The 27,423-nt window shown below is 43.2% G+C and overlaps 2 protein-coding genes across 5 annotated transcripts in view; one reads left to right on the top strand and one right to left on the bottom strand.

Annotated features, from left to right (window-relative positions):
* The window catches only part of LOC135217586 (serine/threonine-protein kinase DCLK1-like), a 368,329-nt gene that overhangs the window by 298,854 nt on the left and 42,052 nt on the right, over nt 1–27,423 (bottom strand). The window contains exon 1 of one of the 4 annotated variants that reach the window (XM_064253588.1): nt 7,141–7,298. The exons of 1 other annotated variant lie outside the window; for it this stretch is intronic. Coding sequence is in view for 1 of the 3 variants with exons in the window: in XM_064253578.1 (XP_064109648.1) it covers nt 6,945–6,950 (6 nt within the window). In the remaining 2 variants the exon portion in view is untranslated. Of the gene's footprint in view, nt 1–6,944; nt 6,970–7,140; nt 7,299–27,423 lie in introns of those variants that run through there. 2 more of the 4 variants (XM_064253607.1, XM_064253578.1) reach the window with 2 other exon arrangements.
* The window catches only part of LOC135217648 (protein cereblon-like), a 191,230-nt gene continuing 175,665 nt past the window's right edge, over nt 11,859–27,423 (top strand). The window contains exon 1 of the mRNA XM_064253625.1: nt 11,859–12,103. Coding sequence (XP_064109695.1) covers nt 12,007–12,103 — 97 coding nt within the window. The 5' untranslated portion in view covers nt 11,859–12,006. The remainder of the gene's footprint in view (nt 12,104–27,423) is intronic.

Below are 27,423 nucleotides of genomic sequence, written 5' to 3'. Positions count from 1 at the left end.
TTTATCACGATCCCCAGATCGCGACAAAACTTGAGGAGTCGATCTCTGTCCTGTAGCAAACTGCGAGCGGAAGCTCGCCAGGACCAGCCAATCGTCGAGATACCTCAGAAGACGTATTCCCGTTCGAATGGGCCCAAGCCGACACCAGAGTGAACACTCGCGTGAACACCTGTGGGGCGGTTGAGAGACCGAAACAAAGTGCCCTGAATTGGTACACCGTCCCGTCGAAGATGAAGCGGAGGTACTTTCTGGAGGACTGATGGATGGGTATTTGAAAATACGCGTCCTTCAGGTCCACTGAAAGCATGAAATCGTTCCCCCTGATCGAGTCGAGCACTGAGCGTGCCGACTCCATCGTGAACCGCGTCGTGCGAACGAAAGCGGTTTCAGGGGAGAGAGGTCTATCACCGGGGCGCCAGCCCAACCCCCCGATGCCTTCTCCACTAGGAAGAGGCGGCTGTAAAAGCACGGGTGACTGGTCCTCCACGATTTCTACAGCTCGTTTCGCCAGCATGGTCTTGATCTCCTGTCGAAGAGCGTTGTCCTTTGCTGATCCCCGGACATAGGTCTGTAGATGGACCGGTTTGGAGATGAGGGGGGGCTGAGACTCGAAGGGTAGTAGATATCCCTCCCGAAGGACGTCTACTATCCAGTTCTCGGCGCCGTAGCGCTGCCAAGTCGCCCAATGGCTCGCCATGGCACTTCGGCCGCAGTCAGGTGGGGGGAACGCCGTCCCTAGCGTTTACCCTCCTCGTTTCGACCTTCTTTCCAGCACCTCCTCGGGGAAAGGAGGGCTGGGAGGAGGGCTGGTTGCGGCCTCCTCTCGCAGAAGTCAAAACAACTGGAGTCTTCACACGGGGTTTGGACGGTGCAACCGTCTTCGCCGCCGTGGGAAGCGCTAGCCAAGCTCTTTGGTTTGGCCGCAGTTACTCGAGATTGCCCAGAAACCTTCGAGACTGCCTGGTGGACTAAGCGGTCACTCTCGTCAGTGCGCCGCCGCTCCACCGCAGCGTCCACCATCTCTCCAGGGAAGAGAGCTGGGGAACTCCTAAGAGGTCCATTTCGTAGCCCGAGTGCCGCCTCACGCCCAAGCCCCTTGGTCACTCGGGTAAGGACTGCGTCCCTACGTCGAAGAACCAAGTTGGCCCACAGGTTAGCAGTCTGATGGGCGAGGTAAAGAAGATTGCTCTTCCTCCAGACTGGCACAGTCTCCTAAAAGAAGCGTCGTCTTCGAGAGCAGAACTCCCGGAGCCGGCCGCTACTTTGGATATTGTGAGGGACCACAAATCCAACAGGAAACTGCCTGGAATGCTGCCATAGAGGTATTCCAGGGCAAAGTGCCTCCTGCTGCGAGAACCATAGGTTCTCCGACAGGAGCTGCTGCAGGGACACACCTGGAGTCAGCCTCGCTAACTCCGGGTTAACCTGTTTTTCGGCAGTATCGGGTCTTCCGATGGCACGTTAGAATCGCCTCTGCCGCTGTAGAGGAGGAGGAAGCAGCTTAGAGGACCGTCCGGATTTTAGCGAGTCCTCCCGTCCTGAGACGAGATTCTCCACCTGATCCAGGACTGAGTCGCAAGCTCTGATCGTGGCAACCCCATCGTCATTTTGGGCTCCCTCGTTGGGACCCAAAATGACTCGAGCCGGGACGTGGGCTCTGCTGGTGGTAGCGGCGATCCTTCCGCGAGGTCATTATGCAGACGCATCAGCTTAATGACCTCTGCGAAGTTCCTCTGTATCTCGGGCGTCACAGCGTCTTGTGGAGTAGGACCATCCAGTCCCTCCAGCAAGAGCATATCCCTCGATACTCCTCTTCAGAAGGAAGAACAGCGACAGACCCCTGACGGTCGCCTCCAACTACTTGCGCGTACGTCCTGGTCGGTCTAAGACCGTGCCTGAGCCGTACGGCGTCATAGCCGGGTCACGAGCGGCACCTCTCGTGATCGCTCCTTGGTACCTCGCTCCTCCCAGGTATAGCCCGAGGAGGTTGAAGGTACGGGAGAGGCAGACCTGACGCTCCCCCCCGCGCTGCTGGCAGGACCAGCGTGCGTGGAGGGCTGCTGCTGATCGTCAACCCGCGGTGACGGTCGAGCAGCAGCCTAGCGTCGCCGCTGCTGCCTGGGGCGATTGGCTCGGCTGAGAACGTCGAGACCGATCTCTAGCGTCAGGCGAGCTGCCGCTGGTCACCGTCTCCGCCCGTCCCATCGGAGCGGCGGACGTGACCTGCTAGGCTCCCTTTCGCGTCGAGACCGGCCAGCGTCCTCTCTGGCGCGTCAAACCGCTGGTACCAGCCGTGGCTGGTACGGCGGCCGTGGGGGACTCCTTGCCTCGCCTCACCCGTGGCCGGTCAGCGACCGTCACGTCAGCCCGAGCAGCCGGTTGGTCGCTGCGAGAGCGTCCACTGGCCTGGCGAGAGTCGTGTGCACGACTCTCGCCAGTCTTCTGCTCCGCGCCGCTGTCTTGACGGCGAGCGAGCTCGGACGTCAAAACTTTGGCTGGACGGTCCTCTTTGGAAGAGCGTCCACTCGGTGCTTCTCGCGAACGAGAAGCGGCCGAGACGGAACCTGGTTTAGCGCAGAACCACTAGCACCAGGTGAGGACGCACCAGCCGAGGCTGATGCACCTCTGGTCCCCGTCGACTTCTTCTTTGCAGAAGAAGCGACGGGCCCTGTACCCGAAGGAACAGGAGGACCAGCAGAAGAGCTCCCCAGCTCGCCTGAGCGAGCCGGGCCCTTAGAAGATCCCGAAGGAGTCTTCTTAGGGGGGGAGGAGGCAGCCTTCTTCTTCTTCGGCTGTTTTAGCCTTAGAAGTCGAAGGGGGAAGGAGGACAGGCAGCAGACGACGACGAAGACGATGAAGACGACGACGACACCTTCTTCCTCTTCCTCTTCTTCTTCGCCAGGCTCCGCAGGACAGACGTCAGGTCTTCCATCCAGGAGGGAGCCGGGGCAGTTGCCGAAGCAACAGGGCCCGACTGCACCTGTCCGGAAAGACCTGAGACTGTGACAGCAACACCAGCAGCGGGAACGACAGGAACAGGTCCGGGAACAGCAGGAACGGCAGGAACATCTGAAATGGAATGTGCAGGCCTATCTGAAAAGGAAAGAGTAGCTGGAGCGGCAACAGGTACGGCAGGCACGGCAGGTACCACGGGAGAGCCAGGCGTCCTGTCGACAGTCACCGTCATCCGTGGCACTGGCGGCAGGTCCAGGGGGGTACTCTTTGGGCAGCGGAAGTCCGGGGTCGGCAAAGGAAAAAATCCAGGTGGTGGTGGCATCGTCCTCTTTGGAACGGCGGCAATTGGTTTTTGTACTGCCACCGTGGGTGTCACCGACATTATATGGGGCGTATATACCAGATGTGGTGGCATCTCATACGCTGGTGTCGTTAATGTGGTAGTAGTGGTGGTCACCGCACCATGAGTGACCACCGCCGACCCCGCCAACCGCTGTAGCAACCCCTGGATGCTGGGCACTCCCTGCAGTCCCAGCGACTCCCACACCTGTCCCAAGTCGTCCTTCGCTGATGGCACACCTGCGGAAGCAACAGTCGGGTTAATTGGAGGGGCTTCCCCGCGCCTGGGGGGCTGAGCACCCCCCCCAGAGCGGACGGAAGACCCCGAGTACAGCTGTACGTCCGGGGGGTAGCGGGCGGGCGCCCCTCCTCCACACTCGACGGATCGAGAGAGGAAAAAGGACTCCGCTACACCCCCCCGCAGGGGAAGGCGCGAAACGTGGGGGGCTGGCCGTTTTAGGGGGGGGAGGCAGGAAAGAGGACGAAGTGTCCGTCACCAAAGGAGTCACTGGACTTTCCGATGACTCTTGGCCGGCCTAAGTCTCTTCCTGCCCTCGTACAGCACCCACAATGCGACCTCGGACCAATTCATACAAACCACACATGGTTCGTTGCGGGAGCACTCTCGCCCCGACAACGAGGTACAAACCTCGTGGGGGTTCCACCTCAACGAATGACCTGAACCCTCCACATTTACGCCCCTCCAGCCCGGGACACACTCTACGGGCGACTGGAGGGCGCGGTGATATTTCAATTTCCTCTAATTCACTCATTGCAAGACAATAGAATTGAGAAAAAGTACTTACAATCACTCCTGATATACAGAAAGAGAAAACAAATACTCAAAGTTGAAGCAAACGACAAAGCGGGCAGAGCGATGGCGAACACGTCCTTCCCACACACGGCCGAAAGCAAAGTGATTTGTTTACCTCCCAGTCGGCGCGGCGCGCGACGATTCGGACAAGCAGTTAACTACCGTTCTCCCCTTGTTCGAAGCTTACGACCGTTCCAGCTGCGCTAGCTACCTTCCTATTGGTTAAAGGACCGAGGGTTTGTATTACGTATCGGAACAAGTGGTGGGTTTCAAAAAAAACGAAGGCAAATGTATACTAGCTAGTGAAAGACTAATGTTTTAGTACCTACTACGTATAAGAAAACAGTAAACAGACTATATAGTCAAGAAAATATTGGAAAAGAAGAGGGGATAACTAGGACAGGAAGCAAATCAGACAGCCTTCTGGAAATGAAAAAAAAAAAAAATAGATGACATAAAAAAAAAATAATGTGAGGGCTGTGAAACACACAGATGTAAATAAAGTAATAGAGGGAAGTTGAATAAATCAAAAGTTACAAATAATTTGTCAAATAGTGGAAGTTGAATAAATGAAAAGTTACAAACATTTTTTTCAAAGACTTATTAATTCTCAAAAGCACTGCACATGAATCAGGAAAAGTAGCAGTTGGAGCTAACCTCCAGTATCACTTACTGTCACGGATGAAAAAAAAATGAGAGAGAAAACCAAAAAAAATGTGCAACAACCTTGCATTCCAGATGTGGAAAAGGCAATACAAAATCTAGAAAGTAGAAACTAAAAGAGAAAATCAGTATACGTATTACAATGTGGTGGACTGGAAAGAAGATGTACTGTGGATCACCCTGGCTAACCATAAAATCCATAACCGTAACTTAATTAAACAACTGACAACTGACCAGAAACAAAAAAATCAAAAAATCTTCAACAAATAACATATTGAATAACAAATGAAATTATCAGTGAAAAAAGTTCTAATATAGGCAGAGAATATAGAAAAAATAAAATATCCAAAACATACAGCTCTGAACCTAAGAGTGACACAGAGTATGTGTCTATTTGTGGAGTGAGTGCTGAGGAACTATGAACCACAGAGAAAATTTATTTACAAGATTAAGTACTGCTTTTTAATATTCAGTTGGTATATGGTAAAAATTACTGATATACTATCTGAACACAAGACAAAAACCATGGTACTTACTCAAAGGAAAATGGACAAATTAAAGGCATCAATCTCCAATAAATGTTATAAATATTGGAAAAATAACCTCTGAATACTACAGGGCACACACTTTTCAATAAGAAAGACTATGAAAAAAAAAAACAATTTTTTAAAACTCTTATATTACGAAGACACTAAAGACAAAGATATTTTAGAACATAAAAAATGGAAGAATGCTATTAATAAAAACTATGAACTGAAACTATACCTAATGGGATCTGGCCATTTCGTCACCAGTCCAGTTCATCACCATTTTTTGAATCTGTTTCATCACCATCATCTGAGCCCATTTCGTCACCACCTAATTAATTGTACGTAATTAATTGTATTATAAAAATTGTCTTGTAGGACAAAAACCAGTTAAACTGTTTACATATTACATTTGTCTTACAATGCAGCATAATTACACAAGTTGTTTTGGAGGATATTACAAAAACAGTTTATCAGTTTAACAATTTATTATGTTTGCCTTACAATGTAGCATAATTTTAGCGGAAAGCTAAACCCATACAAATACTGCAGAGAATGCCCTAATCAGTGAATATCGACATACAACACAAGTGAGAAAATATAATGTTGGAGGTGTAGCTATTATTGCAGTCTAGCCTAAGGAAAGCAGAATTAATGGTGACAAAACAGATTTCACACTGGAGTACATAGTATTCCTGGCGATGAAATGGGCATTTAGCGACGAACGGGGTAGGTGATGAAGCGGACTGGTGACGAAATGGGTTGTATCCGTACCTAATGATGTCCAAAGGGGCAGTCTCCCAAAACATAGGTAAACCTAGATGAAGATAAAGATGATAAGACACTGCATATCTAGCACACGGACTCAGGTAAAAATAATGCTGATGAACAAAACTTGTTTAACCCCAGCTCTAAAAATTATGCTATAATATTTGAAGTGGTCTCGCCAAGGCCTATGTATAGACTAGGCTAATTGGATCTTTCCTATACTCTGTTTTTTTCCATCTGTCCATCCGCCTGTGGTGGTCGCGCATGGTAACACTGTCCCGGGCTCTAAATACTTACTCTGTGTACGTTTTGGGTAAATAAAAGGATATCTGGGTGTACGTTTGCAACTGAAAAGTGTTTTAATAATTTACTGTAAGCGAATTACACCGTTTATATTCGAAATAGGATATTATTTAAAGCCTGGGACGCAGTGTTACCATGCACAAACACCACAAGCAGATGGACAGTTGGAAAAAAACAGAGTATAGTAGTTAGTAATGACTCCCAAGTATTATACCCTAGTACCTAGGTAGGTAGTAACCCGGTATGCATCCACCTTTGCGACATGTTTAGTACAAGCCCATCGGAGATTACCATACTAGGTATAGCTATTATAAACAAACGACTGTGAATACCTATCATAAGGATAATGACTCTCAAGAAATATTAGTCATAGATATCGGGAAAGATCCCTACAATTTGCTGCCAAGGGCGTTAGCCTAGGCTGGCCTAAGCAGCAAAACGGTTAGTAGGTTAATACCTATGGTAGGTAGGTAATAGGTATAAGCTAGCTAGCTACACTTAAATTTCAAGCAACGCTAGTGTGAGTTATCGTAAATGACAACGGAAACCATATCTAGTGCTCAGTGGATAATTACCAGCATAAATCATCCAGATCCCTGCATTTCAATGACATTAACGAAAACCCTTTGCAGATCGTCAATAAGAGCAGCTTGAATTTGGCTCGGATTCGCTACGCTCGAGATGGTCACGCAGGCAAGAGACTAGACATTAGGTAGGAAACGAGAGGGTTACAATCAACTTTGACTGCGCTCTTATATTAGAAATACTTACCCTTAACTTGGCCAATACAGATGACGAGCCTTTTCTCTTTTTTATAGTTATAAATGACTCCACCACAAAAGCCCACACAAGCTTTGATCTAAGCGTTGACACTTTTCAACAACGACTAATATCGTCTGCTGTTGCCGTTTCCAAGATCCCACTAAATTCTACCAAACTGATTCAAACTTGCTGGTGTGATAACTCTTATTCTTCTGTCAAATCCTGCTTTCAAAAACTCAATTGAATTATTCACATCCCATTGTGAAAAACTGAAGGTCTACTTGGTCCGAGGGCAATTATATGAGACATCCATACTCGCACTAGAATAAGAATAGCAAAACTATAAACATTTCTTGTTTGTTCCTGGTGTAACGCCTTTGCAAAAGCTGGATAGCACCATCTGATTGGATCATTTATGAAATTCCGGATTAACTTCACACTTCGATAAAAGAATGAACCACTTAGAGATATTTGGTAGCCTTTCTTTATCCTATCTGAAATTCTGAATGACGTTCTGGTTCGTGCATCCTAAATTCGAATATGAGCACTGAACTACATTACCATCAGAGGGTCCAGTCTGAAGCAAGGTCCGAAGAAGGCAACAGAAATTATCGTATTTTTCTGTAACTCGTAGATATGTGGAAGTATGATATATACTCTTATATTTTCATTGTAAACTTAAAAGTATAAAGCAAAAGACTTGGTCAGGCAATGAGCGCATTGGAAAGGAACAGGTAATCCTTCAGTTTGCGGGGTCCAAATTTACTTCCTTGTGTGTGTTGTTTAGGTTTTCTTTCTTATTTGCAATTTATTCCTTCGAAATAACTGAAAACAGAAGCATATTTGCTAAACAATGAGCTCCTGTTTTATCTGCTTACATAGGCAGAGACATGGAAAACAAACAAACAAACAAAGGGAATACATCTGCACCTCAGGCAGGCGAATAGTGAAGTATGCTCGTAACTGTGTTTATGGAGTAATAGCTTAAGAACCAGGAACCAGGTACGAACTTGGCACGGGCTCTTGCTCTTAGCAGCCACTTTTTCATAAATCTGAAATAAATGAGCAGTTTATCTGCCCACAGAAACAGAAATTTACGATTTTCTCAAAATCTATGTGTCCGCATCCCTAAGACATAGTTTATTTATTTACTTATTTATTGCGTTCCCCTTTTATTCCCTTTGGTTTTCTTTTTATAAGCTCTACTTTTGTAATCGGTAAATTGCTTATTGTTTCTATTGCTTTCCATGGTCCAATAAATATTTGATAAGTCTCGGAATTCTCAGAAGCCTTCTGTCGGCGTTGGGAGATATACAGGAGATATATATAATATATATATATATATATATATATATATATATATATATATATATATATATATATATATATATATGACTGGTAAAAATATTCTGTTACAACAGAATTCTATCTAATAAAAGGAGCCCATATAAACACCAAAATATAGAGAGAAAAGTAGAGAAGTACTATATTTCAGAGAATGCTGTCTCTCCTTCAGGTATATGAATGAGAAAAGTTTACAGAAAATGTGGTATTTATACCAAGAGATCCATCCACAGGTAAACCAATTTAGGTCACCCCCTTTAATCTTCTAAGCGTTAGTTGAATGAAAACCTTGTCGATCACATCTGAAACCCATGCTCCTTTTGAGATGTTTCATTACCTGCCTCTCCTTTATTAAGGCCGATTCCACCATTTGACTCTTGTACTGGCAGTTGCTGCTATAAATTATACGTGACAAATTCCAGTTTATTCTATGGTTATGTTCATTTATATGGTTGAAAATAGCTGAGTTCTGTTGTCCATACCTAACTGACCGTTTGTGTTGTATTAATCCCTGGGGAAGTGATTTTCCTGTAAATCCGATGTAAGATTGGTCACAGTCCTGGCATGGGATTTCATAAACCCCCGTTTCCTTGGGGAATGTCTTTTGTTGGACATTAATCAGGGATTTGGCTGAGGTGTTTGGGTAAGTAAATGCAAAAGGGTTAGATTTTCCAAGGGTCTGAGTCACTGTCTTAATGTTGTCCAGGTGAAGAATTTTTATTTTATTGTTGGTTGTCTCTTTGGTCTTGTGGTTTGATCTCTTGGAATAAATACCACCTTTTCTGTAAACTTTTCTCATTCATATACCTGAAGAGAGAGACAGCAGTCTCTGAAATATAGTACTTTTCTCTCTATATTTTGGTGTTTTTTATGGGCCCCTTTATTATTATTATTTAATTATATAATAATATATAGTTTATATATATATATATATATATATATATATATATATATATATATATATATATAATATTATATATATAGATATTATATATATATATATATATATTATATATATATATGTGTGTGTGTGTGTGTGTGTGGTGTGTGTGTGTGTGTGTGTGTGTGTATGTATGTGTGTGATTTATCGTTGTGGAGGTAAACTGAAGAATGTTGACGAAGAAAAAAGTAGAGAACCTGAGGAGTTAGGAGCTGCTTGAAAGATTTTTAGATGCCAGGCTGAAGAAACAGGCCTGGAGAGCCCCAAATAACATTAAAGATGAGGCCCAAAAGTCCCCAAGACAAGCCAGTCTTTTGAGGTCAGCCTTGAAGGGAAGGGTCCGACCCAGAGGCTGCTTCCTCGGAGGAAGCCAGGTTTCCTGCCAGGCTGAGACAGCAGGCCTGGAGAGGACCCAAGAACTTGAGGGATGAGGCCCAAAAGCCCCCAAGACTCGCAAGTCTCTTAAGGCCAGCCCTGAAGGGAAGGGTCCGAACCAGAGGCTGCTTCCTCGGAGGAAGCCAGGTATCCTGCCAGGCTGAGGAAACAGGCCTGAGAGGACCCAAGATCTTCAGGAATGAGGCCCAAAAGGCCCCAAGACTCGCAAGTCTCTTAAGGCCAGCCTGATGAAGGGAAGGGTCCGATCCAGAGCTGCTTCCTCGGAGGAAGCCAGGTATCCTGCCAGACTGAAGAAGCAGGCCTGGAGAGCCCCAAAGAACATCAAGGATGAAGCCCAAAAGTCCCTAAGACTCGCCAGTCTCTTGAGGTCAGACTCGAAGGGAAGGGTCCGACCCAGAGGCTGCCTTCCTCGGAGAAAGGCAGGTTATCCTGCCAGGCTGAGGAAACAGGCTTGGAGAAGACTCAGAACTTCAAGGATGAGGCCCAAAAGCCTCCAAGGCTTGAGACCAGCCCTGAAGGGAAGGGCCTGACACAGAGGCAGCTTCTTTGGAGGAAGGCAGGTATCCTGCTAGCCCGGTGAAGCGGGCCTGAAGAGTGCCCAAGAACTTCAATGATGAGCCCAAAATCCCACAATACTGGCTAGTCACTTGAGACCAGTCCTGATGGGAAGGGTCCTACCCAGAGGCTGCTTCCTCAGAGGAGGGCAAGTATCCTGCCAAGCTGGGGAAGCAGGCCTGGTGAGGGCCCCAAGTGTTAAGGCCAAAGGCTCTTTAGGGAGGCCAGTTCTTTGAGGGCACCCTTGAAGGGGAGTGTCCTCTTCAGGAGAAGAAGGCAGAATTCCTTGTAAGACCAGATAAGAAAATAATTGCAGTTTGATTTCCCATTAATAGTTGATTAAAGCATATATATTTTTTTTAATTTTTGTATTGTGCTCTGCATCACTTAGTTTGTATAGAAAATGCCCTGTGCCAAGAATTCATTCGGGGGATAGTTCGTGTCAAAATTCTCCTATGCTAAGAAGTCACTGGATCACCTGAAGAAAAGCGACCCCAACACATGCTGGGGTCGCTTTTCTTCAGGTGGAAAATATTGGGGTCGCTTTTCTTAAGGTGAGGAATTAACAGGGGTTACAGTAAGGCCATGGCAGAACGGCACTTCGCGCCTTATCCGCATATTTAAAGATTCTTGGCAAGCTCGGTATGTTCTGGCAAGAGGTAATGTTGCACTGCGCGCGCTAGCCACAGGGGTTACAGTAGGTTTGATTATTTTTGTACTGAAATTGCAAGACAATACGCTTTTAATTAACTTTTGATTGTTTGTCTAAATTTGTGTTTTTAACAAATGTTTAATAAAGTAGTTTTTAATGAATATATATCTATATTTTTTTCTCCTTTTTTCTGTAATATTATGAGCTAAAGTGGGACACCTGAAGATTGGAGACACCAACAAGCAGGGGTCGTTTATCTTCAGGTGGAAAATATTGGGGTCGCTTTTCTTCAGGAGGAAAATATTGGGGTCGATTTTCTTCAGGAGAGGTATTAGGGGTCGCTAATCTTCAGGTGATCCAAGTCATTCAAGGGAAAGTGTATTTCGTATTATTGCCATCAGTCTCTATGTAGCACTTGGCCCTGGTTTAGTGTCCCACCTTGGGAACTTGAGAAATAGTGTTTTCTCAGATTTCATCGATGAAGAAGGTGATTATCGTCTTTCCTGGGATCTCGGGAGGATATTTTGAAGTTCGAGGACGAAGCTGGTGTTCTTGAAAAATGTAGAACGTTATAGTCATTTATTTTTACCATTTTATCAACAGCCTTAAAATTTTATTAATTATTCCATTGAGGCAACATTATTTATAATGGCAATGATGACCATGGGTATTGCAACGGTGATTTGTATGAGAGTCAATGAAACACCCGAAGAGAATTTCTTAAGACGTAGTAGGACCAAACTATTATTCCTCCAAGAGCAGGAGCAGGACCCAAATCACGACTGGTAGCCGCGTTTAAACAGGGAGTCCTCCAGTTGCCCTCCTGCCTCTCGCTGGTAATAATTATAATAATAACGTATGAGATAAAATATTCACGCTTATCATTTGGTACGTGTTATTAAATTAATTCATCGGATTATCGCAATGATTGAAATTTAACCCATTCTACTTTAGCAAAATTTGAAAGAAGAGGAATAATGATGACGTCATGTACACAAACACCTTAAACGTTCTCTCTGTTGTCAATTTTTGGATAATACTAGCATTGCTTGGAGTCAACGTATCTGAAAGTACTTTTGATCACGGTAATGACTTTAATTGTACAGTTCTATCTTATATATGTGCCTTAGATGTCTCTGATTTATATGGTCCTATTCTTATACCTATACGTGCCTTAGTTGTCTAGGTTACTTTACTTGTCCTACCTAGCCTAGTAGGTAAGGCTTTGTTAGGAAAGGCGAACTTCTGGCGCTTCTCTGTTTTGACTGCTGCCGTAGCCTTAGCTGTTTGTTATAATTAGTTTTAACAGGTGTGGCATAAGGACTGGTGGACTTTTAACAAAATGGTGCCATAGGATACCTATTGCTACCTAGGTAGGTATATTTGGTTACATTAGGCTACTAGCTAGGTAATGTAAAATTGAAGACTACTGATGCAGCCTGGTTCCTGCCAATCGGAGACCATAGGCTAGGTGTTTACCTAAGTATTGCTGTTTGCGTATATTTATACTTGTTTGGTTGGTAAATCTTAATACCTAGTAATAACTCCGTGTCCGGTATTTCTTTGGAAATTAGGCTATAGGCTAGTTTCTTATACCTAGTATTCCAGTTGCTTATTAAGAATTTACCGTTATTTTTGGGTGGTCGACTGTAATTAGCTAACCCCCAGGGGCCAGTACTAAACTTGGCAAAATACATTGGCCGCCCAATCCCTAGTGGATGTCGTATTCGCGGTTACGTTCCTTGAAGTCCGTGCGGAGTTATTCTTTAGAATTACCATTTGGTGTTATGTACAGCCCTCCACATGGATGATTCCCTCTTTGGCAGGCCCTTGTATGTTTTCAAAATAAGTTTGTTAGCCTAGGGTAAAGCACCGCTGTGCGGCCAGGTGGACACCTGTACGGTTGCATGGTCACTTTCCCAAAAAATAACTTGAGCACTTCCACCATCCTGAATTAGGCGTCAGTCATGAGCTAACCTCCGTGGAAGCAACACCTCGAGACCTCTACTTTCCTCTCGAAGTACCTATTATAAGTGTTTTTTCCAAGTTAGAAATTAAGGCCATAATTTCTGATTAAACAGACCTTAATGAAAGTCTAGCCATGCACAATGCTAACTTACTTCCATGATGCTTTCAAAATTTTTACTTAGCCTAGAACACCTTACGAATAGAAGATTGACATCTTGATGTTTGCGGAGTCACTTGTGTAAGTAAACTTCCCAATTCCTGTGCTAAATCTGCACACGCTTGTACCCATAGACGCTGGGACACTTTACTTTCTTGACAACAGTCTTAAACAACGATGGTTTTTACGCTTGTGAATGGGTAAACATGGCAATTGTTCGGGAAGAAGAAAAAGAAGTGTCTGCTAGATAACATATAAATAATTAGTTAAACACCAGAATAAGGTTATGAATTGCATATATTTATTACGTATTCATGATAATTTGAAAATATACATTGTTTTAAAAGTAACTAGATCCCTGACACAAATTTCATATGATTTTCTGTGAACATTAGCTACGATGTGTTGTTCACGCTTTCCTAATCACTGTTGCTAATTGGTATGTGTTTACCCTTCAAACTTAGGATAAGACTTATACAAAACCATGGAAATAAGTGAATTTAGCATATCTACTTGTAATATATATACATAAATTTTAGAGCAATTTTATCAATATTGCATTACTATGACACAGAATTCATGGAAACAGTATGAAAAGGCATCTGCATATGTGTCAGTTCCGGTAAATTGGCAATAATGATTTGCTTTTCCTAGGATGCAAACATTAAAGGTTACATTTCTATTAGCCATACAATTATTAAAATTTTTCAAAGAAAGTCAAAATAATAATATAAACTTAAATGAATGGAAAGTTCTATAAAAAAGATAAAAATTTTTTGTCATAAACAATTCATCAATCTGTCATCTGCTCGCCTGTGCTTTTGGCAGCCAGATGTACAGGGTGTCCATAAAGTCCCAGTACCATTACAAGTATTTATTGCTCAGAAACCATATAATACAAAAAACTGCATTACTCTGTGTTATATGGTTCTAACTAATAAATACTTGTAATGGTACTGGGACTTTATGGAAACCCTGTACTGTATATGATAAGGCTGAAAAATTATTACCACCACGGCTTCGCCGTCAACAAACACGTATTTAAAGTGGAGTTTGGAGTGAATTATGAACGAAATGTGTATAATTATAATCAGATAAGCACTGCGGAGTTTCATTTGTGATGGCAGTTAGGATAAAATCACTGATTGCAAGGTAAAAATGCATTTCACTTCAAAACATGACCCTGGGATAAGACACCTCATTTTTTCACTAGTATAGGCAACAAAATGTTGTTTTATTGTGCTGATTACAACTACAATATTGAGCAATATCAATAAACATTGTAAATATATGCAAATATTGTTCAAATGAGCACTGGGATGGACGTGGCCACGGGTGTAGGCCCAAATTGCACTCACAACCATACCACACCATATTGGATTTAAGAAGTGACTTGAACAATTGTTTTACAGACTTCACTTGTTTATTTTACTTCATATGCAGTTTCATATACAGTGGTACCTCGAGATACGAAATTAATCCGTTCCGAGGCGGCCTTTGTATAATGAGTTTTTCGTATCTTGGAACACATTTTACATGTAAAATGGCTAATCCATTCCAAGCCCTCCAAAAACACCCATTAAATTTCATAATAAGCTTATAATTGACCTACTAAACAATGAAATACTACAACAATTTGACCATTCAATACCTAAATTAAGAATAAAAATCGAAACCTGTAAATAAAGTGTATATTAGTGTACAAGAAATATTATTACTGTAACGTAAAATGTGGAAGCTACCTTTCGAGTGAGGCTATCTCCGATAGTGGCGGCAAAGAGGAGGAGGAGGACAAACGGCAGATAACGTACGTACGTACGTACACATAACTTTACGAAAACACACAAAAAATTTAAGGAAAACCATAAAACTAAAATTTACGAAACACCTTAACAAAACTGTAACACTTAACTTACAAAAATCTAGAAATTATGTAAAAAAAAATTTTCTTTTTTTTTATTTTTTAACTTTTTTTTTTACTTTTACGTAGGTTTTTTTTTTTTTTTTTTTTTTTACAGAATTTCAACTTCATCACCGCTTTCAACGTTCTGTTTTTCATCACTTGGTTCTTCCTTTTTGCTTTCAACTTTCTGTTTTTTATCACTTGGTTCTTCCTTTTTGCTTACTCCTGCTAATACTGAAGGCCTCTTTAAAAAATAACGATCCAAGGAAGATTGCTTCTGCCTACTTTTCACAATGTTCCTGAAACGACTCAAGCAAACGTCATCGAACTGCGCAAGCATACGACCTGTGTGAGCCTTTTCGGGGGGTGTCTTTTTTCGATAAACAATTGCACTTTATGAAAAGCGCCTAGAATATCCTTAATTTCTGCCGTTGTCATAGGCTCCTCCTCCTCTTCCTCGCCGCTGCTAGAGAACTCCTCTTGAACGACGTTAAGTTGCATGGCCTCCAACTCCTTCAGGTCATCGTCGTAAGCTCCTCTTGGTGCTCCTCGAGAAGGTCGTTGATGTCGTCCTCGTCGACGAACAGCCCCATGGACTTGCCGAGTGCAACGATCTCGTCAAGATCTGGTTCCAAAACAGTTTCGGGATCATCAACTGTTTCTGACTCTGCAGTACCAGCTTCGCCCACGTCGAATCCCTTGAAGTCTCTGGCGGATACGGCATCAGGCCAGAGTTTTCTCCCCACGAGGAATTTCAAGGTTCGCCTCGAAACCTCCTGCCAAGCTAGGTCAATGAGGTCGGATGCAAATGACGATGTCGAAATGCTCCTTCCAAAATTGACGCAAGGTGAGTTTGTGGTATCGGTGATGTCGAAACATCTCTTGAAAAGATGTTTCGTGTACAGCTTCTTAAAGTTCGCTATCACTTGCTGGTCATGGGCTGGAGGAGAGGGGTGGTGTTGGGCGGAAGAAAAAGAATCTTAACGAAGGAATACTCCGTAGGATATCTTCCTCGAGGCAGGAGGGTGGGGAGGGGCATTGTCCGAACACCAGGCAGACATTTCAGGGGAGGCGCTTCTCTTGCAAAAAAACTCTTCACAGTCGGGCCGAAACAAAGATTTACCCACTCGGTGAACAAAAGCCTCGTTACCCAGGCTTTTGCATTAGCCCACCACATCACTGGAAGCTTCTCCTTCAACACTTTGTGGGCCTTGAAGGCTCGAGGAGTCTCGGAGTGATACACCAGTAGGGGCTTCACCTTGCAATCCCCACTGGCGTTCGAACAAAGTGCGAGCGTAAGCCTGTCTTTTCATAGGCTTATGCCCGGGTAGCTTCTTCTCTTCCTCCGTGATGTATGTCCGATGAGGCATTTTTTTTTCAAAACAAAAAGGCCAAAGTCTCATCACAGTTGAAGACTTGCTGAGAACTGTAACCTTCCTTGGTCATCATCTCGTCGAACGTCTTTTTAAAGGCTTCGGCCACTTTCGTGTCCGAGCTGGCAGCCTCCCCATGACGCACCACCGAATGGATGCCAGTCCGTTTACGAAATTTCTCGAACCAGCCATGCGAAGCCTTGAACTCTGGGGTTGGCGTTGAAGTCCCTTCCCCTCCCATCGTCTTCCGCCTGCGCAATCAAATTGCCGAAAATAGCACTGGCCTTGTGAGCGATTGCTGTCTCCGTTACTGTATCGCCAGCGATTTCTTTGTCTTTTATCCAGATGAGGAGCAGCCGTTCCATCTCGTCGTGCACATGGCTCCTCTTGCTGGACAAAATAGTGATGCCCTTCGACGGTGTAGTTGCTTTGATGGCATCCTTCTGTTTAGGGATGGTGCCTGTTGTCGACGGATTACGGCCGTATTCCTTTGCGATTACACTCGATCGCATACCAGCTTCGTACTTCTTTATGATCTCCATCTTTGTCTCCAAAGAGAGCATGCGCTTCTTTTCTGTGAATTTCAACTTTCTTGGGACCCATAACTACGTTAATTTACGTAAAGTTACACAATATACAGTCTTCGCACAACACGATAATATGTACTGCAACGAAATCACTAACGAATTTACGTTACTAAACGAATCGTTGGAGCGAGAACGAATGCCGATTGCGTACAGTAAAGTTTCGGGTGCGGAGTGGCCGAGCTAAGGGACGCCAGCGCGTACGTATAGAAGATGCATGATGGAGGGATGCTGTCCAATCAGAGAGAAGGATCTCATGGCTTGGCTAGCATCAGGAACCAATGGGAGAGCAGGAGGATGGTGGCGAGTCTACTAGCACTAAGATGGCGGCGTGCGGCGCGAGTTTCAAAATTGTTATCGGGCGAATCTCGGACTTTCAGAAACCTTTCGTATCTTGAAAACTTTTCGTATGTAGAGCAGTAAAATTGTTCGCATTGGCTTTCGTAACTTGGATTTTTCGTAAGTTGAGCCTTTCGTATCTCGAGGTAATACTGTATCTCATTTTGTTGATGAAACTTAAATCTTTTGAATAGTATGCTTAAATATTGAATTGCATTGTTGTTTATCCAATTAAATATTGAGTGAAAAAAAGTGGCCTTTCGCCGGATCAATGGCTGCTCAGTGGTGCTTTACCCATATATTTTATAATTATCTTTTAGTGTTTTCTCGTCAGTATCGTAGCACTTGCAGAACAGGAGAGTCTTTGGTTCTTTTTTAAATTTGCTTTCTTCTTGTAGTGTTTTACATTTTAGGTTGTGGTACCTATCTTGTTGTATAGTTTTGGTTATGCGATGTTCAAATGCTCCTCACCGGACATACAGTTTGTTTTTGGTTCTTCAAATAGCCTAGCCTATATGCTTCACTTGCTTGTCTGATCACAGTAGTATTCATTTCAGGTCTAAAGAAGATTTAAGTAGTTTCTCAGATATGTTGGTTCACCATATTTTAGAGCTTTGAAGACTGTAAGAAGTATTTTGTATTCTAACCTTGCTTTTACAGGTAGCCAATGTAGCTCAGTTACCTAGTGCTGGGGTTATTCTATCATGGTAACGTAATCCTTTTCTGTTCCTACACGATATACAAACCCTCGGTCCTTTACATTAGGAATTACTTTCAGCATAGGCTGGAATATGGCTGTTAAATTCTTGAACAGGTGTTAGGCAGTAACTACTGTCTGGGAGGCGGGTAGGCCCACTTGCCCGGATGTAAACACCCGCTTTTCTTTCGGCCATCTTCCAATGAAGACGTGTTTGTGATCTCTTGATGACTAGCTGTTAATCACAAATTTCCCCCTGGGATCTTTCTTCTATTACTTTGAATGAATATATATATAATTGTGTTTGATGTTAATAATTAATTGACTTTAATGATTAATATACAAACACTTTTTTGTGATAGCCTTTTTCTTTTCTGCTGGCATTTCCTTTTCTCTTTCATACTTTTGTACTGTTCCCCTGCTGAAAATCATATTAATTTGCCACTGCTATCCTGGGAGTTTCATTACTGGACTACACCTTCGCCACAGCTCTGTGATTATTAACCCTACCTCTGCAGGTAAATGTGCCTCATCCTGTAGAAGTTTTGCAGAATTTGGAGAAGTAGTCAAGGAGGAAGAGAACTCATCAAGTGTTTTCATCTTCCTCTTTGTAATCATATTTTTCTTCAACCTCCCCCCCTTCGACTTCTGAAGTTCCTTGCTGAAAAGGAGAAAGTAGCCTCCCCCTCAAGAAAAAGTCTCGTCAAGAGACTTCTAAGGGTCTGCTTCCTCGAACTGAGGAGGCAGTTGGGTCTTCTGTTGGCTCACCTTTTCCTTTGGGAAAAGGAACTGTCGTGCTGTCCCCAGGGTTTTTTAGTGTGTCAGGAGTTGTAGAAGTGCAAACTTCGGTTTGCACTTCTGCTGCTAGTCCTAGAGGTTCTGCCCTAAGACTAGTTCCATGTCAGGCACTCTTCGTAAGATTCCCCAAGTGTACGTAAATCTACAGATTCGCGTGCATCTAGAGTCGATGAAGCCGAGTCCGCTCACTGTCATGACTCGGTCACGGAGTGGAAGAAAAGAGTGTGTCGCTCAGGTGACTCATGCCTTGCCAGTGATCATCGCTTGACATGATGGTCCCGTAGGACCGTGCACACGATGAGGACCGATTTAGGGTCCCCCATTCAGTCCTCTTTGAGATGTTTCAGCTTCAACAAGGACTGTGACTGCAGAAAACAGTACCGGCCCTCACCAGTCAGGTGCACGCACAACTCGGCCCAGACCATTTGCATGACCGACCAGTCTCTCTGGCGGCGAATGTTTCTCCTGCCATGTGAGAGTTTCGTAACCCTCCTTGGGAAAACGTTTCTCCAGGGTGAGAATGCTCTCATAGACTCACGTCGCGGCCATCACCGCAGGTGTATGGCTGCCCGCGTCTTGCTTCTCCTGCTAGTTCTGCTAGCCAGGCGAGAGCGACACCGTCCAGTCTTCCTCACCTATTCCCTTTAGTTCCTATGGCTACACCGGGAGGGGCAAGGGCAAGGTGAATAGGAGGGATCCTGCAGACTGGTCTCCACAGGATTCAGTGTCGGGGGACTACAGTTCCTGAAGGATCTTAAGGTCCCACCAGATGTATGTCCACGTTGAGGAAGGATCTTCTGTTAATGACGGCGAGACTTCTCACCGTTTCAACATCTGGTGTTTAGATTCTTAGGATTCGAACATATGGAGACTATGTTCTCCCTGGCTCTTTCTGTCTTTTGGATGGATTTCAATTCGCAGTCTCCTATGGGTTCTTGTGTTTTGGGAGGCTCAAGTGCATATTCTGTTGAATTGTACTTGCATTCCAGTCCTAAATGCTTGCATATAGGACTGTTTATGTGCCTGTTCCTCCTTGATTTCTACAGGAGTGGAGGAGGGGGCCCCACCCCGCTGATCGTTTGACGAAATTTAGAGGTCTCACTGAGCGCTTAAATTCTTTGGAATTTTTTGCACTCTCCGAGTACTTTGGTCTTCTCTGATGTGCAACTCTCAGGCGAGAAGAGAATTCCGAGAATTGATATTACAATACCCGGAATCTCACTGAATGCCCTGAATTCCTTGGAATTCTGGCATTCTCAGCGTGTTATGGTTTTCTGTAATTTTAAAACACTCGGGTTTTCTTTGATTTCTAAATGATCAGGCAACAGGTATTCCAATAATTATTACAAATAAATCGGGTGTCTCGCTGAGCGCTTGGATCCCTTGGTTTTGCTGCTGCTCGCCGAGTGCTCAGCTTCATCGTGTTGCGAAAACCAAGGTGGGAGACAAGGCTCGCCTGATTATTGTCTTGCAAGAGTCAGGTTTTCTTGCCGAGCGTGGGAATTCTACGAATTCTAGCGCTCTCACGATTCTGACCATAGAAAATTCCCTGTCGATGACACTAACCAGTGAAGACGGCTTTAATCCCGTGTGTTTTACAGAGGACTGAAAAAGTTTTTCTGCTATTCATTGCTGCTCTGTGAGAAAGTCAGTGCTTGCAGTGAATGGTGGAGAGTCTTTCAGTAATGAAAATGCAGGGATTGTACTGCCTGAAGAACCACTTCTTGTGGGTTGGTTCAGGGAGGAATTCAACTTTGAAGATGTAGGTCCCCATTCACCTTAGTCTTTCACTAAGTAGTACGTATTGTTTCTCCTTGGTTGAGATTCAACTATTGATGAGAAATTTCTGTCTTGCCATCACAGGGACCTCGGTCTCTATAAGGCATTTGACTCTCATCTAATGCGCACATGCCTTGCGAGAATCATCATCTCGTCTCTCAACATCATTGACAAATAAGATAGACGATTTGCATGGGTCGTTCTCAACATCACCCTTCAAAAACGTGAGTGTCATGTCATGAGTACGTCTTAGATTCGAAATCATTCTCCGATCAGTCATTACTTTGTCCTATTGGTTGTGTTGCTGTACCTACGAAGGATTGACACCCTTCATTGAGTGTTGATACCTTTATTCACTGCTGACTTGCAATGCAGAAGTGTCTGATGACACGTCTTCCTCCGAGTTGTAAGAGATTGTGCCCACGGTCCTTGCAACCTTTTTTCCTTGGACTGGTGATGGATGCTCACAGATTGTGTTTGCATCTCGCCTATGGTGTGCGGTTCTAGAGGTAAGAAGGATGTGAGCATGACTGGCCTCTCCACCTTCCCCTCCTTGTCCTTCTATTCCTCTTCCTTCAAGTTGAGGATAGGAATCAAACACACTGCTGATTGGACATTTGATGTGGTTTACTTGCACATTGAGTTTCCTTTTTATTTTTCTTATTAGAATCATAGAAGCAATCCCGCTCCTTCCTCGAGCAAGGGAAGGAAGGAGACTGGCAATAGTGCAAACCCTTCCCAGAATTTTGCATCAATGCTTCGACTCTAATTATTCTTCCAGCCCTTTACGGATGAGTTATTGATTCCTGACTTGTTTCAAAAACTCCCAGAAGTCTGACTCTTGATCATGTAGCTCCTATACTCCAATCAAGTTGTCAGAGGCAGGGCACTCCTCCTCGCTCTTATAACCAGGAGGAATATCCCAGGTGTGCTGCTCACTCACATTCCTCCCACCAATCAGTGAGTTCCTAATGTAAAGGTCCTAGGGTTTTGTATATTATGTAGGAACAAATCACAATTTTTTAAAGTAAATTGTATTTTTCCTAACAATACAAACCTGAGGTCCTTTACATTAATATCCATCTCATGCCACCGATCAATCTGAAACCTGGGCCAAAAGGCAAAGTGGAGTGTTTACATCCCTACTTGCCTACCAGAGGGTAGTTACTACTGCCTAATCACCATGTTCAAGAATTTAACGGCCATATTCCAGCCTACTCAGAAAGTAATTCCTAATGTAAAGGACCTCAGGTTTGTCTAGTTAGGAAAAATATAATTTACCTAAAAAAATTGTGATTTTATGGTGCTAGACAAGCCCCATAAACTGGATCGCTAATAACAGAGTCCGCCAATAACCGGTGACTACCTGTATTAATGAATAATGAAACAAATAATGAACATTAAACATCGCTCTTACCTTTATTGAAGAGTCTTGTTAGCATTTGGAGGATGGAGAGAAGGCTTATGGAGGACGGAGAGAAGGGGAGGAGGAGGAGGAGAGGTTATTGTTTGGAAGGGGAAGTCTCCAGTAGGATATCATTTATCAAGGACCTATTGTGGAGTTACTTCACCTCTTATGTTTTTACTGGCATTAGGACCAGGTTGAGAGTCACTGGACTAGGGCCTGTCGCGCAACAAGATTATCCAGAGACATTTGTTTCTGCCGTCTCTTTAAAATTTGCCTAAAGTGGAACACGGCATTGTCCTTAAGGATTTTGGAGACATGGATTACATCTTTGTTGGGATGATAATTCTCCACAAAATCTTTTTGCATCACTCCACTTTGTAAACATGTCCTTAATCACTGAAGTAGGCAAATTATGTTTGACCGTTTGTTTTATTTTCTGAATTTTTAAACCTGCCTCTGCGGACCTTAAATTCACTAACAGCATCAGTTGTTGGCATTTTCTTACTGTGATCGGCATGCAACACCCTCCAACATGCTGCAGGTTTTCTTAAATTCTCTATAGTGTTCTCATCATTTTTACAGAGGGGTTGGTACTTGGAACTTTCTTTGGCCCTTGATGGCTTATTTATCAGTTGTACTTGATTAAAAGTACAGAAAACAAGTACAAAAAACAACAACCACAGAAACAGAATGGGTCACAAGAGGAAACACAAGAATGCTTTACTTAGTCATTGGCATGGGGCCCAGTCCAACGCAAGTGGGGCCTCAGAAGGCAGCATTGTTCTTGAGTGTGTGAAATCCAAGGAATCGTACGAAGCCCAAGACAAAAATTTCTTCAGAAAAAGTCAATGAAAACAGAATCATACAAAACTAGGGCATACGGAAATTAAGGTTTCACTGTATATATGTTAATATATTATTAATATATTATATATATATATATATATAGATATATATATTTATATATATTATAGTATTATATATATACTCTATATAATATATTATATATATATATTTATAATATATTACACAGGCCAGTGGCCCGGTTATTGGCGTGGGTTCTGTTCTTTTGGCTAGGTGCTATAAGCAAAACTGCCTTTAACCGAAACTCAGTGATTTACGGCACTTTTTGTTTTGGCGCCAAGTTTCGGTTTTAATGGTGCCGCCATGACTCTATTATTCGCACCTTATGGAGCTGATATTTTAAACTTGGCCTGTTATTGTGCCATAAATCACCGATTTTATGGCGCTACACAAACATCACAAAACATAATAACCAAATCGCCATTAATTGAGTCCGTTGATAACTGAGGACTGCTCAAACAGCATATTAAGAACTGCCTTAACTGTCAGGTGAATTAGAATATGCATTATAGATTTCCTTATGATAATGATTACAAGCCCCCTAGTTAATACAGTAATTCAAAGTTCTTTACTAGGGGCAATGAGTTAAAGCTGTAATAAGGTTGTACAGGGAATCCATGTCGTGATGAAGGTCCTGACTGTCTTTGAACAAATGCCATATAAATTTAGACATGGAATTCAGAATTGGGTCAACTCATGATATGCAAATAAAGGTACTTTATTAGTAGTAAAGGTAATGTGCATATAAAAAAGATAATTTATATTTTCTTTGTGCATTTGTTAATAATATTTTAACAATGTTTGAAGGAACTAGTATAGTTTGACAAAATTATCTTTCACAGATCATATACTCTGTCGTAAGTGTGGGAATGAACTGACTGAAAAACTTACTTGAGAAATTTCATTAACATCACAAGTCCTCAGTCTGAGTCCATCAATAGAAATTTTCTTGTTTGGTCACAACCATTTAGTGGTACAGTCTCTAAGGAACCCTGCTGATGTTGTCTTTTACATGGTTACAGTAAAAGTTTCAGGATGCAAAGGAATTGGTGAGGTGAGTGTGTTTGTTGCATTTAGTTCTTTGAACTGCCTTGAGGCACTAGAAAAAATGCAAAAACTGTTCCTGCTGATTTTTGTGTAATGAATTAGATGTAGATACCTATGCAATTGACTCATATGAGTGCTAGTACAATATGGTACCCAGTCATGGTTAGCCCAGTTTATAGAATATGGAAGAAGGTAGCAAGGGCAGATTTAGAATAGATGGGTGTAAATTTTTAGAGATCCATGTTCTATGTAAGCTTAAGGGTGCCGGCCGGGCCAATATAGGGCAGAAAATGCAAAAGCGTGAAAAAATTTCTGGAGCTTCGTATGGCAATGGAGAATGCGTATACAAAATATTTTGCCTAATTCCTTTTACTTTCATAGTTACAGGGTAATTAGTGTAAAAGTAACTCATAAGCCAAAAACATTATCCGTACAAGAAAATGCAGTATTTCTTCTGTTATCTTAAATTTTGATAATTATTATCAAACAAATTGTGAGCAATGGCATCTGTAGAGACTCCGTGAGTCACAAAACGAAACTGGAGCTTTACACCCTTCAGTGCGAGCAGAAACACGAAATAGAGTACACATTAGAGTTTCACCTCTGACATTCGCTTGCTTTTATGTCTGTTTTTCTTTGTTTCGGCAGGTTTTCATCATGCCAAAGAGGAAAAGAAAATCAAAACATCTCGCTAACATACAGAAGGAAATAAATTTGCCTTAATAAGAGTTCAGAAGATCATAATACTATTGGCGATATTAGTGGAGTTAGTGATGGCTATGATCTTTGAGCAAGAATCTTCATTTATAATTAAATTATGATAAATAACATAGGTTTTGGTTTATTAATGGTTAGCCCAGTTTATAGAATATGGAAGAAGGTAGCAAGGGCAGATTTAGAATAGATGGGTGTAAATTTTAGAGATCCATGTTCTATGTAAGCTTTAAGGGTGGCCGGCCGGCCAATATAGGGCAGAAAATGCAAAAGCGTGAAAAAATTTTTTCTGGAGCTTCGTATGGCAATGGAGAATGCGTATACAAAATATTTTGCCTAAATTCCTTTTACTTTCATAGTTACAGGGTAATTAGTAAAAGTAACTCAATAAGCCAAAAAACATTAATCCGTACAAGAAAATGCAGTATTTCTTCTGTTATCTTAAATTTTGATAATTATTATCAACAAATTGGTGGAGCAATGGCATCTGTAGAGACTCCGTGAGTCACAAAACGGGAAGACTGAGCTTTACACCCTTCAGTGCGAGCAGAAACACGAAATAGAGTACACATTAGAGTTTCACCTCTGACATTCGCTTGCTTTTATGTCTGTTTTTTCTTTGTTTCGGCAAGGTTTTCATCATGCCAAAGAGGAAAAGAAAATCAAAACATCTCGCTAACATACAGAAGGAAATTTGCCTTAATAAGAGTTCAGAAGATCATAATATATTGGCGATATTAGTGGAGTTAGTGATGGCTATGAATCTTTGAGCAAGGAATCTTCATTATAAATTAAATTATGATAAAATAAACATAGGTTTGGTTTATTTAATAGTACCCTAAAGGAATATAAAATTCATAATAATCATGATTTATTAACATTGTCTTTGTAAAAATACAAGGAAATCTTTGAACGACCTTAACTCAACTATACTTATTGATCTTCAACTTCTATCTTCTCCCTTAGTTTTAAAGCTATAGCATTGAAATTTGGTTTGTTCCGACACGGCATACAAACCTTCGGTCCTTTTACAATAGGAAGGTACTAGCGGCAGCTGGATAGGTCGTAAGCTTTCGAACAAGGGGTTCGGTAGTTAACTGCTTGTCCGACAGGCGCGCACGCGCGCGACTGGGAGGTAAACAAATCACTTTTGCTTTCGGCCTGCTGGCGTGTAGACGTGTATCATCGCTCTCTGCCCGCTTCATCGTCGTTGCTTTCGCATGGTTGTGTTTTTCTTTTTCTATTTATCTAGTGAAACTGAATTGTAAGTACAATCATTTCATATTTATTTCCATTGAATTCAATTGTGAATTAAAGGATCTTGGTTTCTCCACGCCCTCCGATTACCCGAGTGCCGGGACTGAAGGCGTAAGTGCGGGAATTCATTTTCCCAGAAATGATCCTCGTTATTGTGTTATTGCTCGGTGCCGAGGGCGGGAGACGCTCGCTCCGAGCGTATATTTTGTTGGAAATGTGTAGATGAAAATCGTAAGTAAGTGCTCTTTTCATTTATATTTTTTTGACCTGTATGCTTGTTGCCGAGCGAATGCGCTCGGCACGAAACTTATTCTGTATGGAAGTGGAATCGCAAGTACAGTATTCTTTTCATTTTCATATATTTATTTTGATTGTAGCAATACTCATTTTGGATCAGTTTCCGAGCTTACCCGGAAATTGATCCTTTCCCCTTTTTATTTGAATGAAGTAAAATCGCAAGTGCAGTTCTTTTTCATTTTCATATTTTATTGAGATTGCATTGTTTACTTGGATCAATGTTTCCGCTATTTCCCGGGAATTGATCCTTCCCCTTTTTATTTGTATGAAGTGAAATCGCAAGCGCAGTATTCTTTTTCATTTTCATATATATTTTGATTGCATCAATTCATTATGGATCAAGGTTTCCATTCATAATCGGGAATGGATCCTTTTACCCTTGCGCTCGGTACCGAGGGCGCAAATCGCGCCTCATCCGAGCCCTTATTCATTGTGAAGTGAATCGTAATGCAAGATTCTTTTCATTTTATTCCTTTTATTATTGATTGCATCAATATTTTATTTGGTTCAAGTTCCGCTCAGTCAGGGAATTGATCCTTATGCCCTTGCATTCGGGCCGAGGGCACGATTGCTCTCGGGCTCTTATTATTATTGTTGGGTACATGGGTGCTGTGCGGGGGTGGGGAACGAGAACCCCCCCCCCCCCCCCCGCTCAGCTCCCACAGATGGCCCTTCCCCTTTTGGGGGGGGGGAGGTTATCTGCGTTTCTTCTCCTCGCCCGATCCGTCGAGCGCGGGGGAGGCGCTCGGTGCCCGATGTACAATTGTATTCGGGGTCTTCCACTCGTTCGGAGAGGCTCACCCCCCCGCGCGAGGGGACTTCACTAATCGCTACTACTGTTATTTCCGCAGGTGCTACTGCCACGAGGGTGGTGGACCTTGGTGAGGTATGGGCGTCCTTCCATTTGCAAGGGCGTGGCTAGTGTCCAGGGGCTCGGCGGTTTCTATGTCTGGGCCTACTGCGGTCACCCATGGAGTCGGTGACCACGCTCCAGGTACGGACGTCCCTCCTCACCTGTGTACTCGCCTCACGTGGTAACAGTCTTGCCTACAGCTGTGAAGTGCCGTTCGCCGTACCGAGAGGGGGGCGTGTCGCCGCCGCTCGTGGTTGCCGCGCTGCCGCGACCACACTTCCGCTGCCCTAGAGCTCGCCCCTGGACCTGCCGCCGGTACCAGGATGTTGCTGGCTGCTGCTCCACTTCCTGTGTTTCCGGTGCTGCC

The sequence above is a fragment of the Macrobrachium nipponense genome, chromosome 19 (assembly GCF_015104395.2).
Source record: "Macrobrachium nipponense isolate FS-2020 chromosome 19, ASM1510439v2, whole genome shotgun sequence".
Classification (NCBI taxonomy): domain Eukaryota; kingdom Metazoa; phylum Arthropoda; class Malacostraca; order Decapoda; family Palaemonidae; genus Macrobrachium; species Macrobrachium nipponense.
The sequence above is the reverse complement of the archived record's forward strand: the minus strand, read 5'-3'. Positions and strand labels throughout refer to the sequence as shown.